We start from the raw sequence: 13,913 nt of genomic DNA on the forward strand, positions 1-13,913 counted from the left end.
TTCTGACTTACTTCAACTCTCTAGGTACTTAGAGTCTGGCTATCACCCTGGACCATTCCACAGCCAAGGCCCCTCTCTTCTGGAAGCTTTGGTTCTCTCTTTTCACCATCCTTGCCTTGTGGGGCTGGCCCTCTTTACCGCTCAATCCGGAGCTTACAGAATTCCCCAACACAAACACTGACGGTCCAGTGCCAGCCCACAAATAGCCACCAGAGCTTCAAGCATTGCCAAATGCTGTGTTTATTGGTCTGTTACATTGACGAGTATAGTTTCTGAGCCAAAAAACACACACACACTGCTCCTCAAAAAACCACTGAGTCACTAAGGCAGGCACACAACGGCCACTGTGCTTGGTGGAGGCCAAGGACTCACCTGGTGGGTGGGCAATGGGGCAGGCTGGCCTCCAAACAGGTGGTGCAGTGCCCGGGGCAGGGCTGGGCTGGGGAGACTGTGCTGGATGCAGAGGGGTGGCTGGGCCCTTTCTCATGTTTCTCAAATGCAGGAAGTCTCCAGACCTTAGTGATAGCTGGGCAGGCCCAGCCCCGGGGCAGAGTGGCCTCCTGGCCCCAGAACAAGGCCTATCCTGCATGTATTGATGAGACGGGAAGTGGGGATGACAGAGCAAGCAGTGTGACTAGGCCTGGGGCCAGGAGCTGGGCCCTTCCTAGCACCTCCATGAGTGAGGGTCCTCTAAGGGGGTTTGTGGGTCCCTAGCGTCCTCGGCATCCTGAGAAGCATGTGGAAGGAAGAGCTAGCCTTGCTTCTCACCAAAGACAAGCTGGGGAGATCCAAGCACCCTCCCCTCCACCTCAGGGACTCAGCAGATGCCTGGGATAGGCAATGGGCTGCCCCAGGCTCTGGAGCCCGTCCCTGAGAGGAGGCCATGACAGGATTGCCTCCCTAAAGAATCAGCCTGGAGAGCGAGTGCTTCTGCCACATCCCAGGTCATTCTGCTGGCAAAGGGATCACGGATACACAGTTTTCGGGGATGCATCTAATGCATAAAGCAAGAGCAGGTGGTAAGACTGAGACTACAGATACACATGGGTGCACTGTATAGGCCGGGGGTGGTGGTGCATGGGGTCACCTCGGGTGGCCAAAGGCAGTGGCAGTGCTGCTGAGGTGGGTTGCTCCCACCCAGGGCCCATGTTGTTGGGCTGTCCCGCAGTCTCAGGGGAGGGCCTGGAACGCAGCCCAGGTCTCCTGCACCCAAGGCACACACCCAAACCGGCAGCCATTCTGGCTGCTCTAACTGGGGCTGGTGCGTGCACATGCACTGGGCCTGCAGAGGGACGCTCAGAAGAGATACAGCACAGAGTCCCCTTGACCCACCCAGGTAGGGTCCAGGCAACTACAGCCCTCCTAACTCTCCAGGGCCCCAGGAGAGGCCATGGGGAGCTGTCCAGGCTGGGGCTGCCAGTGGCAGTGGGACTATCCCCAGGTGTTTGAGAGGGGAGCAGGGTAAGTGTCCCCCAAGGCAGCCATTCCCTGAGGCTGACCCCTCCCTCCCCGGTCCTGACCTGAGGGCATCCTGGCCCCTGACTCGCCCTGAAGGGCCAGCACTGCCCGGAGTCCGATCCCAGGCTCACAAGCGCTTTGTTAGGAATACAGTTGGGCAGGTGGGTTGGCTGGGGGCTGGGGCAGTCTTGGCTGTGCCGCGCCTGCACCTCCCTCTGCGGGACCAAAGGGGCCCGGAGCCCAGGCTCTGGTGGGCTGCTGCCCCCTGGCCACAGCCCTCACTTGTTCTCTATGAGCATCTGCACCTTGTGGACGAGGTCCCGGGCGATCCGCAGGATCTCCTGGGCGTCGTGATGCTCCGCCCGCTCTGGGGGGAACATGGATAACTGAGCAGGGGCGGCAGTCTGGGAGGAGCCCTGGGGCTGCCCACCCTGCTCCGCTGCCACATCTGCTCACGGGGCAGGGGCAGTATTCCCGAGGGCCCCCCAAACCCTGCGCCGGCCAGGAGTGGAGGCCCCCACGGCCCTGCTGAGGCAGCCAGAATGGCCAAGTGGCTCCTACCATTGAAGAACTTGATGATGTCAGTGAAGTCCATGTTGTTGTCACGGATGATCTCTCGGTAGGCCTCCACCAGGGCCAGGGCGATGAACAGGACAAAGTGCTCCGAGGAGATGTGCCGGGCTGCCCAGATCACCTCCCACACAGCAAACACATCCTCATACGGCAGCTCTGGGGACGGCGAGGGGCTGAGTCTGGGCCTGGCTGTCCACAGGCCTCTGGACAGAGCCTCGTGCCGAGACAGAGCTCCAGGGGCCAGAGTCCTGGGACTCTCTCCACCACAGGAGCCGCTCCAGGAGAGCAGTTCTCTGCCCCAGACCAAGGCCCCACCCTTTGCCCTTGTAGTTCCTGCACGCTGGCCTCCTGCAGAGGCCACGTCGCACTAGAGCAGCCTTTTATAGGCCTTGGTGCTTGGGAAGATTTGGTTCGAAAACGGTTCTGAAAACCATTGCATTTGGGTGATTTTCAACCCTAGCTGCGCTGTGGACTCACCTAATGACTTTTAAAATCACCACACTTAGGAAGTCTGGGGCTGGGTGGGGCCCAGGGCTCCTCAGGGGGTTCTAAAATACAGTGTGGGTTGAGAACCACTGACTTCGGGGAAGAGGGCTCTCCCACCGCCACTGACCCCAGGCCCACTCTCCAGCCCGCCTCTTACCTCTCTTAAAATCCAGCAGGAACCAGCGGTAACAGAAGTAGAAGTGGGTGTAGTCTCCATTCTGATGCATCAGTTCAAACAGCTCTGAGTCCAGGATCTGGTTTGAGTGGAGAACGGGAGCCAGACTGAACCCGTGCTGCCTCTCCCCAGCGCCCTGCCGCCCAGGCCCCTCCGCGGGGCCTCCCTGGCTGCCTAGCAGCTGCTCCCGCCCCTCCCGTCCAGGCTGCACTCTGCAGCCCCACCTGTCTCTCTGGGATGTACTCTTTGGAATGATGCCACATTCTGGGTGATTTCATCATCAACCGCGCTACTCGCCAGAACTTTCACGAGCATAAGCGTTCACACGCTGACACTCCTCAATTAGTAAGGCTGACAATGGTGTGTGGGGGGGCGTTAATGAAAGAAACTACGCATACGTAAAAAACATTTTGGGAGCTTTCCCCGGTCTCCCCATGGATTGATGAACAAGCCCCGCGCTGCCCGGTCACTTGCCCCCGGGCTGCTGCCAGCCTCACCTGGATGAGGGAGCGCATGTTGGCAAAGTGGGCGTCCATGGCACCCCCGTTGGGGAAGTTCTGGCTCATCCTCTTCATGAGGTGGCTGAAACAGCTGTAGGCCAGCTGGTCTGTGGGGAGGTGGGCGTGAGGCCGGCAAGGCAGGAGACCCCCAAAGCCTCAGTCCGCAGGGGGGACAGGGCCGGCTCACATGCCCACCCATGAAGACCATGCCGTCCCCTTTTCCTTTCTCCAGCTTGGGTCAGCCCAGGCCCAATCCAACACCCCCTCCTCACCATTGTCGAGGACAACCAGGAGGGGCGCCAGCAGGTCGCACATGCCCTGCACGTAGCCCACGTCCAAGTGCTCCCACACGTAGCTGAAATGCCAAGGAGAGTCACTGTGGGTGTGCGCCATCCTCCCCTCCCCCCAGAACTCCTGGGGAGACGGCCCCTAGAGCAGCCTGCTCCCCAGAGGTCAGACTTTCTGCGACCCTAAAGCACTGGAGCACAACGGCGAACCACCCGTAGCCTCTGTCCTCAAGGCCCTCAGGGGCTCAGGGAGACAGACTGGACAGGCCATCACCACCTGACATGCGGGGTGGGGGTCCTCTAAGGCTTCCTGGATAAGCATGGCCAAAGCTGAGATCTGAAAGACCTCGAGAATGACGAGGGGGTGGGGTGGGGGGCACAGCAGACGGAGGGAGCCGAGCATGAGTCGGGGACAGGGCAGGGGAGCAGGGCGCTGCCGGGTCTAACCTTTCACAGAGCAGGGCCCCTGCCTCCCACGGAGCCCAGCCCCACAGTGGCACCTGCACATGATGTCTCTGAGCCGCTCGAGGTTGGGGGGTGTGAAGTACCAGTAGTTGCGGTCACATCGCTGCACATCCTTGTCTATGCGGTGCAAATTTAAGGCCACGGTGTCCAGTAATTCTATCTGGAGGAGCGGAGGGCCCTCAGGGGTGAGTTGGGGGCTGGAGGTGATGCCCGAAAAAAGGAAGGCAGCAAAGGCAGGGAACCAAGGGACTCAGAGAACAGAGTCCTGTGGGGTTGCTGCGAGATGGGCTCAGTGCCTCCCTCCAGGACAGTCCAGGCCACCCCACCCTCTGCCCCGCCAGCCCCTAACCCCAGCCTCTGGGGCCGCTGAGAGCAGTGCCTGGGGAACGACCACATACAGTGTAGGCAGCAGCACACACGGCGGCGAGCTCCTCCCCGGCCTCCAGCTCGCCGGCCCGCGAGGCCTCCTGGCTGGGGTCCTGAGGCTTGGAGACCTGGGCTGCAGGGACCAGCCCGTCAGAGCCTTCCTCCCCACCTACGTTCTCCTCCTCAAAGCCCATGCTCTGGCCCTCATCTATGCTCGACTGGATGCCCGAGGCCACGGAGTAATTGCGGGAGGAAGGCAGTCCTGAGTCTGGAGAGTCGAACTCCACCGACGGTTGCTCCACCATGGTGCTGCCAGTGGGCCCGGCCCCCGCCCCCTGCTCAGGCTCTGGTCTGGGATCTTCGGGGCCCAGGGGCCTTGGAGGCTCCAGGTCATCCACAGAGACAAACACCTGGTGGGGGCAAAGGTGGCGGGGCTCACACCTGCACTCCAGCACCGTCCCTCAGCTCGGCATCTCCTTCCTGGGTCAGAGCTGAGAGGGATGGAGAAGTCTCCTCACACCCCCACTCCCACCCCATGGCCTCTAGCGCTGCCTCCCCCGGGTGCCAAGTGCCCCCTTTGACCCAGCTGACCAGGCTCCAGGAAAACATGAAAACACCGTCTCCAGCCCCATCTGGTCTCACATTGGTGAGAAAAAGTGTGAAGCGCTTCCTGTGGCTGCTGCAGGGAAGAAGGGGAACCGGAGGCCTGGACGCTCGATGGCCAGCGTAAGTGTCACTCTACCAACACAGAAGTCATGAGGCTGCCTCGGGTCAGGACAGCTTCCATAGTGTCTTTGGTGTGGCCTCTGGGGCAGCCTATGGATGCGGCAACTGGAGGTGTTAGGAAAAATAGGTTCTTCCTTATTTTCAGTACTGAATGTTCTGTAGAAGGCAGGAAACCTCTCTAGCAAGTACCTAATCGGTTATATTAGCTGCAGACAAACTGAGGAGAGGTAAGAAGTGAAAAGAAACATATTCTACTGATTGAAACAGTCCACACTCCCACAGGTAAGTCACAGGGAAAAGAAGAGACACATACATACAGTTTTGTTTCGTTTTGTTTTTCTATTTGGACTATGTAGGGAAGGGAATGCTTAAAAAGACTTTTCACTTTGGGCAAGAAGCATGAAGCACTGTTCGGTTAGTGTCAGGTACGGCCATGATTCTGAGGCAATTCAGAGCCTCAGAATAGTGCCAGTGAGAAAGGATACTTGAGTCCATAAGCTAAGCAGCTGGGGCATTGGTACAGACTCAGGATTTTACAAAACCCAAAGCAGAAAGAGTGTTATGTTCACAAATAGGGGATTAAGAACAAAGCCCATGGAAAGGAGAGTGTATCTTGGTTATATTTCTTTAAGTCTTGCTCCAATTTGAGTTATCTGTTAGTATTAGTAAGGAGTTAAGTAACAAGAATATACACTATTTCTAAAGAGGCAATTTTAAAGAAAAAACGTAAGTTAATGAAACAATGTCCTGAAAACTGAAACTTATCAGTTCTGGTTGGGCCCAGCAGCCATAGTTTGGGACTTGATTTTCACCTAAAAGTCAGGGATGAGGCCAGAAGAACCACACAGGCTGTGAACTGGCTTTGCATAGTCAACTCTATAAGGTGGGACTGCTGTTAAGTGCTCCCCTGGTCTCTGGCCAACAGCTCTTGCAGGAGCTTCTGCAATCAGAGGAGAGTAGAGCTGAGAGGGGGCACTGAGGCCCAGAGATGGGAAGAGAAGTCACTCATCTTGTCACTAGTGGACCTAGGACTAGAACCTAGGGAGGCCCATTCATAGCCTTCAGCTCTCTCTACAAAGAGGGAGAGCCTCCCTAATGCCCCATAAATTTATCCTCCTCTGCTAGTCCATTAGAACAGAACACAGCACGCCATGTCATTTTATTCCTGCAACACCCAGAGAAGTGGGCAGCAGGGGACCGTCATCCCATTTTTCAGTGGAAGAAAATGAGACACAGACGCACTAAGCTGTTCTCCAGGGCTCCACTGCCAGCGAACACTAGAGGGCAGGCCTACAGCGCTGGTGGCCCCGCCCCCGGCCCCCAGGTCCCCTCGGGCTCACGTCATTGCTGATGGTGGAGTCTCGGTGGATGAGGTGCTGCACGTGGCTGTCGATGCTGCTGCCTGAGGAGAACTTGGTGAGCGTAGCTGGGTGAGCCTCCCGCTCCCGCTGCCTCACCACCACCTCGCAGGCCTTCCACTCTGCCAACACCCGCTGGTACCTCGCTGCCACCACTGTGTCCACCTGTACTCAGACCACAGCGTGACCATGGCGGGAGGGGTGCACCAGGTCCTCCTCTGCAGCTGTCCTCCTGGGACAGCTGGAGACTAGGGTCGGGCCTCGGGGTGAAGACAGTGGGGCCCCCCTGCTAACATCTTCCTCTGCCCTGTTCCTTTCTGGCTGGGAAGAGGCTGAGGTTTCTGAGGCCCCCTCCCTGCTTCCCATGGCCTGGCTCCCCATCTCCCTACCCCCGTGGGGAACAGGCTCCCCTTACCTGTTCCATCTCCTTCTTGCTCATGCCAAACTTGTAGTGGCCAAGCAGAAACGGCCAGACATCCTTGCGGATCTCGTGCTCCACACCGCCAGAGTAAACCTGCCGCAGCAGCTCCAGCTCCTTGTAGTTCTGAGGGACCCAGCGGGGGAAGACTATGCAGCCCCTGCAGTCTCTGCAGCCCAGCTCGGCGACCCCATGCCCTGAGAGCTGGGGCTGGGGACGGTGATTCGTTTGGTCACTCTGCTGAAACCCAGGCAAACCCAGCTATGGGACCGTCACATCCTCCCTGCCCCCAGACTAGAGCTGGATGCAGATCTACTTCAACCCTGCTTCCTTCCAGGGCAGAAAAGGAGCCCAGAGAGACGAGGGGGTTTCCTCAAGGTCGTGGAGTAATGCAGAAGCAGAATGGACTTCCTGTCCAGTCCCCTTCCTGTGGAAACCCACAGGACTAGTTGTGAGGCTCTACCTTGACCCAGGCACTCCAAGGCCATCAGTCCTGGCCTGTCACCTCTGACCCTGGACCACCTTTTACCTGAACGCCTATGTCGTCTGTGAAAGCCACTCACGGAGCAGGCTGGCCTGCTCTCCCTGCTGGCCCCCAGCCCCTCGAGCCGGCCTCGGTCCCTGGCACCCCAGAGCATGCACCTTTTCGTTCTTTTGATACTTGCTCCACATGTCCTTGGTGAGGCCCCCCGAGGCCCCCGGTGGCCGGGCGGGTGGGATGATGTTGTGATGCACCAGCGCTGACAGGTGGGTCCGCACCGTGGACAGGTGGCGGCAGTACGCCAGCCCTGTGGGGGGGGGGGGGGCGGGGGGAGCCGGGAGGCCGTGACCCTCTGTCCCGGTGCCTCCCCCTGCCCCTGCTCCCACGCCCTGCGGCCCCACCTCACCCCACACTCACAGCCATAGAAGGCCCGGGACACGATCTGCCTCTTCATGCTCTCACACAGCAGCCTGAGGGGCAACCTGTGGAATCAACCTGACTCAGGGCTGCTCCTCCGGAGGGAAGCGTGAGAAGGAAGGACCTTCTGGCTCAGAGGGCGGGTGGCGCAGGGAGCCGGATCTACAACCCAGAAGCATGGCAAGGGCTCCCTGGCCCTGCCAGCTACCCTGGGTAGAGCTGCTGGGGGCCCAGCCTGGCCCCCAACCACCCAGGGGATCTTGGGCAACTAACTTCATGTTAGTGAATCTTGGCTTCCTCATGTGAAAATGGAGAGAGCCATCCGAGGGTCAACAGGTGCAACTGGTGAAAAAGCCGTCGGCAAGCATCAAGTGTGGGCACGTGACCCTCACGCAAATGCCATTCACACGCCATTCCTGGCACGTGGCAGATGCCCAGATACCTGCTGAGTGTCCTCAGACGGCAGCCTGACGGCAGGATCCAGGTCCACCTGGGGAGCTCCAGGTACTGAGCACTTGCTCTGTGCCAGGCACAGCGCTGGGCACTCACGTGGGTCATAGACCTCATTCAGTCCTCACAAGTACCTTAGGGAGAAGGGGGTGTTATCCCCATCTTACAGAGGAGGAAACTGAGGCTCAGACATGGAGAAGCTCAGAGAGACTCAGCCGCTTGTCAAAGTCACAAGGGGAGCAGAAATGAACTTCGAACCCAGGTGTGTCCAACTAGAGATCACCCTTCAGGCAAGTGACACAGCCCCAAAGGACAGACGGACACATACACACGGATGGACACACCCACTCACCGGTCGGGGACACAGCTGCAGTGGCTGGGGGATACGTATGGGGAGCTGCTGGTGGAGTAGGAGAGGCAGGAGGAGCCCTGGCTGCACAGGGGCTCCAGGTGCCAGGCTGGCAGGCTGGGTCCAAAGCCCTGCATCTCGATCATGTCGCCAGCATCTGAGGGCAGGAAGGGGGCCATGGTCAGGGCCCGGCAGGTCTCCTCCCCCAAGTACCCTGCAGCATGCCCACCTCTGTGCCCAGAGCTGCAGCATGAAGTCACCCTTTGGTGGAAAACCACAGGGGTGGTGCCTGCCTGGCCCAGGGTCCAGAGCCCAGAGTTGGAAGTGGTGGAGAGAGAGGGCGCCTGACACTTCCCAGCGTCCACCTAGTCTTTCTGAACGTGGTAAGATACTTTCACTGGGTCATGGATGATTGTGTCTATTCTCTCCATCTTGCTATAAGCAATGGAATAGACACTTGTTTTTCTAGAGGGAGGAGAAAAAAGAAGGAACAAGAAAAGCCTGAGCTCTCTGAAATGCTGCCAGCCACCTTGGCCTTCCAGGATTCAGCCTGGTCCTCTTGGGCAAACTCTGGGATGTGCAGGAAGGTGCCTGGAACATTGCAAACTTTGAACCTTCCCATGCCAGGAGCGCCCACTGATCAAAGCCCCTGAAGGACCCCTGAGCCACCAGTCCTGGTCCACAGACCTCATCCCCGAGGGTTCTAGACCTGGCGGCCAGTGGCTAAGCAGGAGCAGTGCTCCCTGCCCAGGCCAGGTGCCCCCAAGTTCGCAGCAGTGGGTGAGTTCTCCATCCTTGCCTAGCCTGACTGCACTGCATGGTGGCCTCCTGCAAACACGCAGGTGAACTGGCAGGAAGGGCAAAGTTTCCAGGGCTGCCGGGCCACTGTGGGGATGAGGGTGGCAGCTGGGCATGCACGTTCCACCATCCAGAAGAATGTGCCCGGTGCAGCCTCAGAAGACAGCTCCTTGGACAGTTTTACACCACAGCAGACCAAGCCTCCTCAGCCGGCCCAGCTAGGCTGAATCAGAACTCAAGACCCTTGAGAGCTTCGAAGGCCCACGTGGGGCAGGCACTGCTCGTGGGGGACTCTGGCAGGTCCAGTGAGCCACAAAGATGAAGCACAGTAAGGGCAGAAAGTGAAAGGACCAGGAGATGATGCCAGGAAGGAGGGAGAGAAAGAGAAGAGTGAAGAAGACAAGGAAAGAGAGAGAGCTGTGTGTGTTAGACTTCTTTCAAGCAGTAGTTCTTTTCTGCGAATTATGGCCTGGGCCCTGGCCTGCTATGAGCCTGGAGCAGACCTAGGCCTGGTTTTTGTGGGAGCCAGACTCCAGCTCTGGGTGTGCCTTGGTGGGGAGGGCTGAGCTGACCCCCTCCAGTCCCCTCAGGGGCTGCCCTGTCTTGGCCCCAGGGCTCTCTCCCCAGACCCACGGCTGGGATTTTTATAGATATCTGGCCCTTCAGCTCCACCAGGAGGCAAATTAAGGGAACACACTTGGTGTGGAGGGGCTGCGGCTCTGGGAGTGAGGGGTTGCAAGCCATGCCTGAGACTCTGGGAAGAAGAAGGAGGGGGCAAATGCAGGTGGGATGGGGCAGGAGCCCAGCTCAGGCCCCTGCAGCAGGCAGGAGAGAGGCCAGTGGTGGGAGGAGCCGGGGGGGTGGGGTGGGCGGGCGGTGTGTGTGGCAGGAGCAGGCCCAGCCAGGTAGGCAGCAGGTAGCAGGCGGGCAGGCAGGGGGTTGCCAGGTGCAGAGGGTGGGCACACAGGGAAACGAGTTCATGCCCAGAAAGCAGGGCCCAACCAAGGCAGACTCCTGGGTCAATGCTCTTCACCTTAATTCTCCAGGAAGGAGCTGAACCAGCCAGCATTGAACACTGCATCTCTGAATTAACCCAGTGCAGACAGCCGGAGCTCTGGAGTGACTGGGCGAGGGGCAGCAGGCTGGACGGGGGTCTGCCGGGCCAGCTTTGACTCTGACTCTCTCCTCTGAGCGTGAGGAAAGTTTGAAGCAAAACAATTAGGGTGATTGAACCCCACAGCCCCTAAGACTCCGAGTGAAAGGTGCCTGGCCTGGAGCAGAATTAGAGTGAACAGCATCTCTGCTCTCTGGGGAGGCAGCGGGAAAAGGAGGAGAGGGGGGGAAGGAGAGTCTGGACACCCGCCACTTGATTCACATGCACAAGTCACGCATGTCGCAGGCCTGGAAAGCAACGGCTAGCAGAACGGACTCAACAGTGTTGTCATTACGGACTGGAGTGGAGACGGGGGCTCCCATACCATCTCCCCAGCCACCTGCTGATTCTGCTTCCACACCTCCTCCCCTTTCTCAAGTGTTGGGGTCCCAGGGGCTACACACTGGGTCAGTCTGACCCCTGAGTTCCCCAAGAGGATGCCCAAACAAGCCCCGAGGCCTCTGGACCCTGTAAGTTTCTCTGACCCTGGAGGCCTCAGCTCTTAAGAGCAGCCAGGGATGGCTTCCTGTCTCCAGGTCCACTGATTAGGGGCTCTACTGGGACTCCCGCCCCACCACAGCCTCCAGCCTGACTATAATTTGTGGGGCGAGAAGGGGCTCCCTGGCTCTCCTGGCTTAGCTTCCCCACACGGCTCCAAGTCAGCTAACCTGGAAATAAGCATCAGCTTCAAGCCCAGGTTTGCAAGGAACCAGGTGGCAGGCAACAAACATGACAAGTGAGGAGGCTCCCCCGAGTTCCCACCAGCTGGCCTGCAGGTCCCACTGGAAGGGCTGGGAGCGAGGGCCGGCACAAGGACAGGAATGTGATGGGTAAGGGGGCAGCTGGCAGTTGTGCTGAGGGTGTGCTAGGTGTGTTCTAGGCCGTGGACTTGGTCGCCCATTACAGGCTTGGTGGCTGAGCTAAGGAACTGGGTTCTTTCGTAGAATTTTGTGGAAGCATAAGGAGAGTGTCACATATTCCTAGACGCCCCCTGTAGGGGCAGGGAAAGGGGAGAAGGAATTAATCTGTGGCCAGGGGCAGAGGGGAGAGATAAGTTAGGAGTTTGGGATTAACATATATATATTACTATATATAAAATAAACAACAAGGACCTACTGTATAGCACAGGGGACTATATGCAATATCTTGTAAAAATCTATAATGGAAAAGAATCTGAAAAAGAATATATATATATAACTGAATCACTTTGCTGTGTACCTGAAACTAACACAACACTGTAAATTAGGGACTTCCCTGGTGGTGCAGTGGCCGAGAGTCCGCCTGCCGATGCAGGGGACACGGGTTCGTGCCCCAGTCCGGGAGGATCCCATATGCCGCGGAGTGGCTGGGCCCGTGAGCCGTGGCCGCTGGACCTGCGCGTCCGGAGCCTGTGCTCCGCAACGGGAGAGGCCACAACAGTGAGAGGCCCGCGTACCGCAAAAAAAAAAAAAAAATTAAAAAAAATTTGTAAATTAACTATACTTCAATTTAAAAAATGGTTTAAAAAATTAAAAATAAAAATAAATTAATTAGTTAGAAGAATGGTAGGGAATTATTCAAATGGATTCAGGGAGGCATAAACAAATTGGAAGATATTACTGTAATAATCTGCCTCACAAATTCAATGTTCCAATATTTAAAAGAAGCTGAAATTAGGGGTGTGGTGTATGTGTATGTATGTGTGTGTGTGTGTGTGTGTGTGTGTGTGTGTGTGTGTGTGTGTGTGTGTGTGTGTGTGTGTGTATTTAATAGAAGTCTATTGACTTCCAAGCGTTGGCTATAATGTCTGCAGTTGGACGTGGCTATGGATAGCAGTCATGCCCCCTGCACCAAGGTGCTTTGGTAGGGCAATTGGATCAAAGGGTTCCATGTTTGCATTAAGGTCTGATGAAATAGAGATGGGTTGACACTTCATTCTGGACAATGGTGTCTTAACGTTCTTCTCCTACTTGTTGTATAAACCCTACCCTCATCTCCTAAAAGGTTGGGGATTATATATTTAATTGGTCATTCTTAGAGTATAGAAAAGAGAGACGAAGCCTTTCCCGCTAGCTCCTATATGGACAATAAATACTTTTAATGAAGAAAAAGAAATTCACCTGTGGCATGGGAATGGTGGGGGTGGGGAGCCTCCCCTAAACTCCAAGACAGGTGGCCTCGGCCCTTCAGAAGCAATCTTCCCTGAGCACCTGGGCCTGGCCTTCACTGGTCCCCTGACCAGTCCCTCTCTACAAGTCTAGCTCTGCACTGAGTGGTGGACAGAGGAGCTGTGGGCACTGTCCTGTCATTTCCAATGAGGGGGCCTCGGTAACCCTGGAGTCAGGTCCATGAGGGCGGGAACACACCTGTCTTATATCCTTGGCACAGATATTTCTAGATTTCATGCTGAAGTACCAGCTGGGTAAACTGAGCCCCGGGTCTCTTTCCACGGTGACCCTGACCCCTCACCTGACCACAGCTGACTCCTGTCCCCATGAGCCGTCCAGCCCCTACCCCTGCTAAAGAGGGGCCTGGTACTTCTGTCCTGTTTCCGTTAAGTCAGGAGTCAGAGGCACAGGGCCCGTCTTCCCAGCCAGCAGGAGAGAAAGAAAGAGACACTGTCCTGGGTTTGCCAGCACGGCCCCCCCAGAGTGGGGACAGGGCTCTCAGAGAGCCATTCCTTTCCAACAGGGAACCAGATAATCAGACCTTCCCACCAGTCGATCTCTTCCCTCTCGGGTGCAAAGCCCTCTCCTCACGTTCAATGGGGAGCCCAGAGTCGACTGCATTTTGTACTGTCCCCTCCTGCCAGCACCTCCTTCCACCCTCCCTGATCTGCCTCGTGGGTGCAAGTCCCATAATGCCAACACTGCCATTTGAGCCCCTGCGGTGGGTGGCAGGTGGGCCCAGGGGGGTGGGGCGGGAGGACGGGGTGGGTCAGGGAGAGGGGGAGGGATAAAAACCTTTCATCGGACTGGGAGCTGTGAGGTTCCGCGAGCAGATCATTGAGAGCATCGCGTGTAGTCTATCCTCCTCTTCCTCATCATCGTCCACCGAGGCCGCGCGGCTGGCCGCTAGGTGGTGGTAGTTAATAGTGACTGCTCAAAAAGAATAGCAGAGATGCAGAGGCATGAGGACCCTAGTCCCGGGGCAGGAGGGTCCGCACTCCCTCCTTAGGGAGAGCAGAGTGGAGTCTGGGTCACCTTGAGCCTGCAGGGCGTGGAAGAGGGGAAGGGGGGACCTGAGAGTCTTTAGATGAGTTACTGGGCAAAGTATGGAAGAAGGTGAGGACCCGGCGGCAGCTCCAGGGCTCCACTCTTGGAGGATGCCCTCTCTAGGAAGAACAGAAGAGAGAGAACTGATGGGGGCGCCAGGGTAGTGAAAGACAGGGACTCCCCAGCCCTGGCTGAGGCGGGGCATGACTGCTGGCAGGTGGATCCCAGTCACTCTTCGGCTCGTGTCATGGTCAAGCTG

At 57.4% G+C, this 13,913-nt stretch overlaps 1 protein-coding gene across 2 annotated transcripts in view; it reads right to left on the reverse strand.

Moving 5' to 3' along the window:
• Positions 1 to 228: 228 nt before the first annotated feature.
• SGSM2 (small G protein signaling modulator 2) overlaps positions 229 to 13,913 on the reverse strand; it is a 37,104-nt gene continuing 23,419 nt past the window's right edge. Inside the window, exons 12-24 of one of the 2 annotated variants that reach the window (XM_082678327.1) lie at positions 13,403 to 13,537; positions 8,513 to 8,666; positions 7,711 to 7,775; positions 7,455 to 7,600; positions 6,810 to 6,938; positions 6,377 to 6,559; positions 4,343 to 4,720; positions 3,980 to 4,104; positions 3,465 to 3,547; positions 3,190 to 3,299; positions 2,675 to 2,771; positions 2,020 to 2,187; positions 229 to 1,825 (exon numbers count right to left, since the gene is read on the reverse strand). In XM_082678327.1, the coding sequence (XP_082534453.1) occupies positions 1,737 to 1,825; positions 2,020 to 2,187; positions 2,675 to 2,771; positions 3,190 to 3,299; positions 3,465 to 3,547; positions 3,980 to 4,104; positions 4,343 to 4,720; positions 6,377 to 6,559; positions 6,810 to 6,938; positions 7,455 to 7,600; positions 7,711 to 7,775; positions 8,513 to 8,666; positions 13,403 to 13,537 (1,862 nt within the window). In that variant the 3' untranslated portion in view covers positions 229 to 1,736. The remainder of the gene's footprint in view (positions 1,826 to 2,019; positions 2,188 to 2,674; positions 2,772 to 3,189; positions 3,300 to 3,464; positions 3,548 to 3,979; positions 4,105 to 4,342; positions 4,721 to 6,376; positions 6,560 to 6,809; positions 6,939 to 7,454; positions 7,601 to 7,710; positions 7,776 to 8,512; positions 8,667 to 13,402; positions 13,538 to 13,913) is intronic. The other variant, XM_082678328.1, reaches the window with a different exon arrangement.

The sequence above is a fragment of the Grampus griseus genome (genome assembly GCF_964374135.1).
Source record: "Grampus griseus genome assembly, chromosome: 20".
NCBI classification, from domain to species: Eukaryota; Metazoa; Chordata; class Mammalia; order Artiodactyla; family Delphinidae; genus Grampus; species Grampus griseus.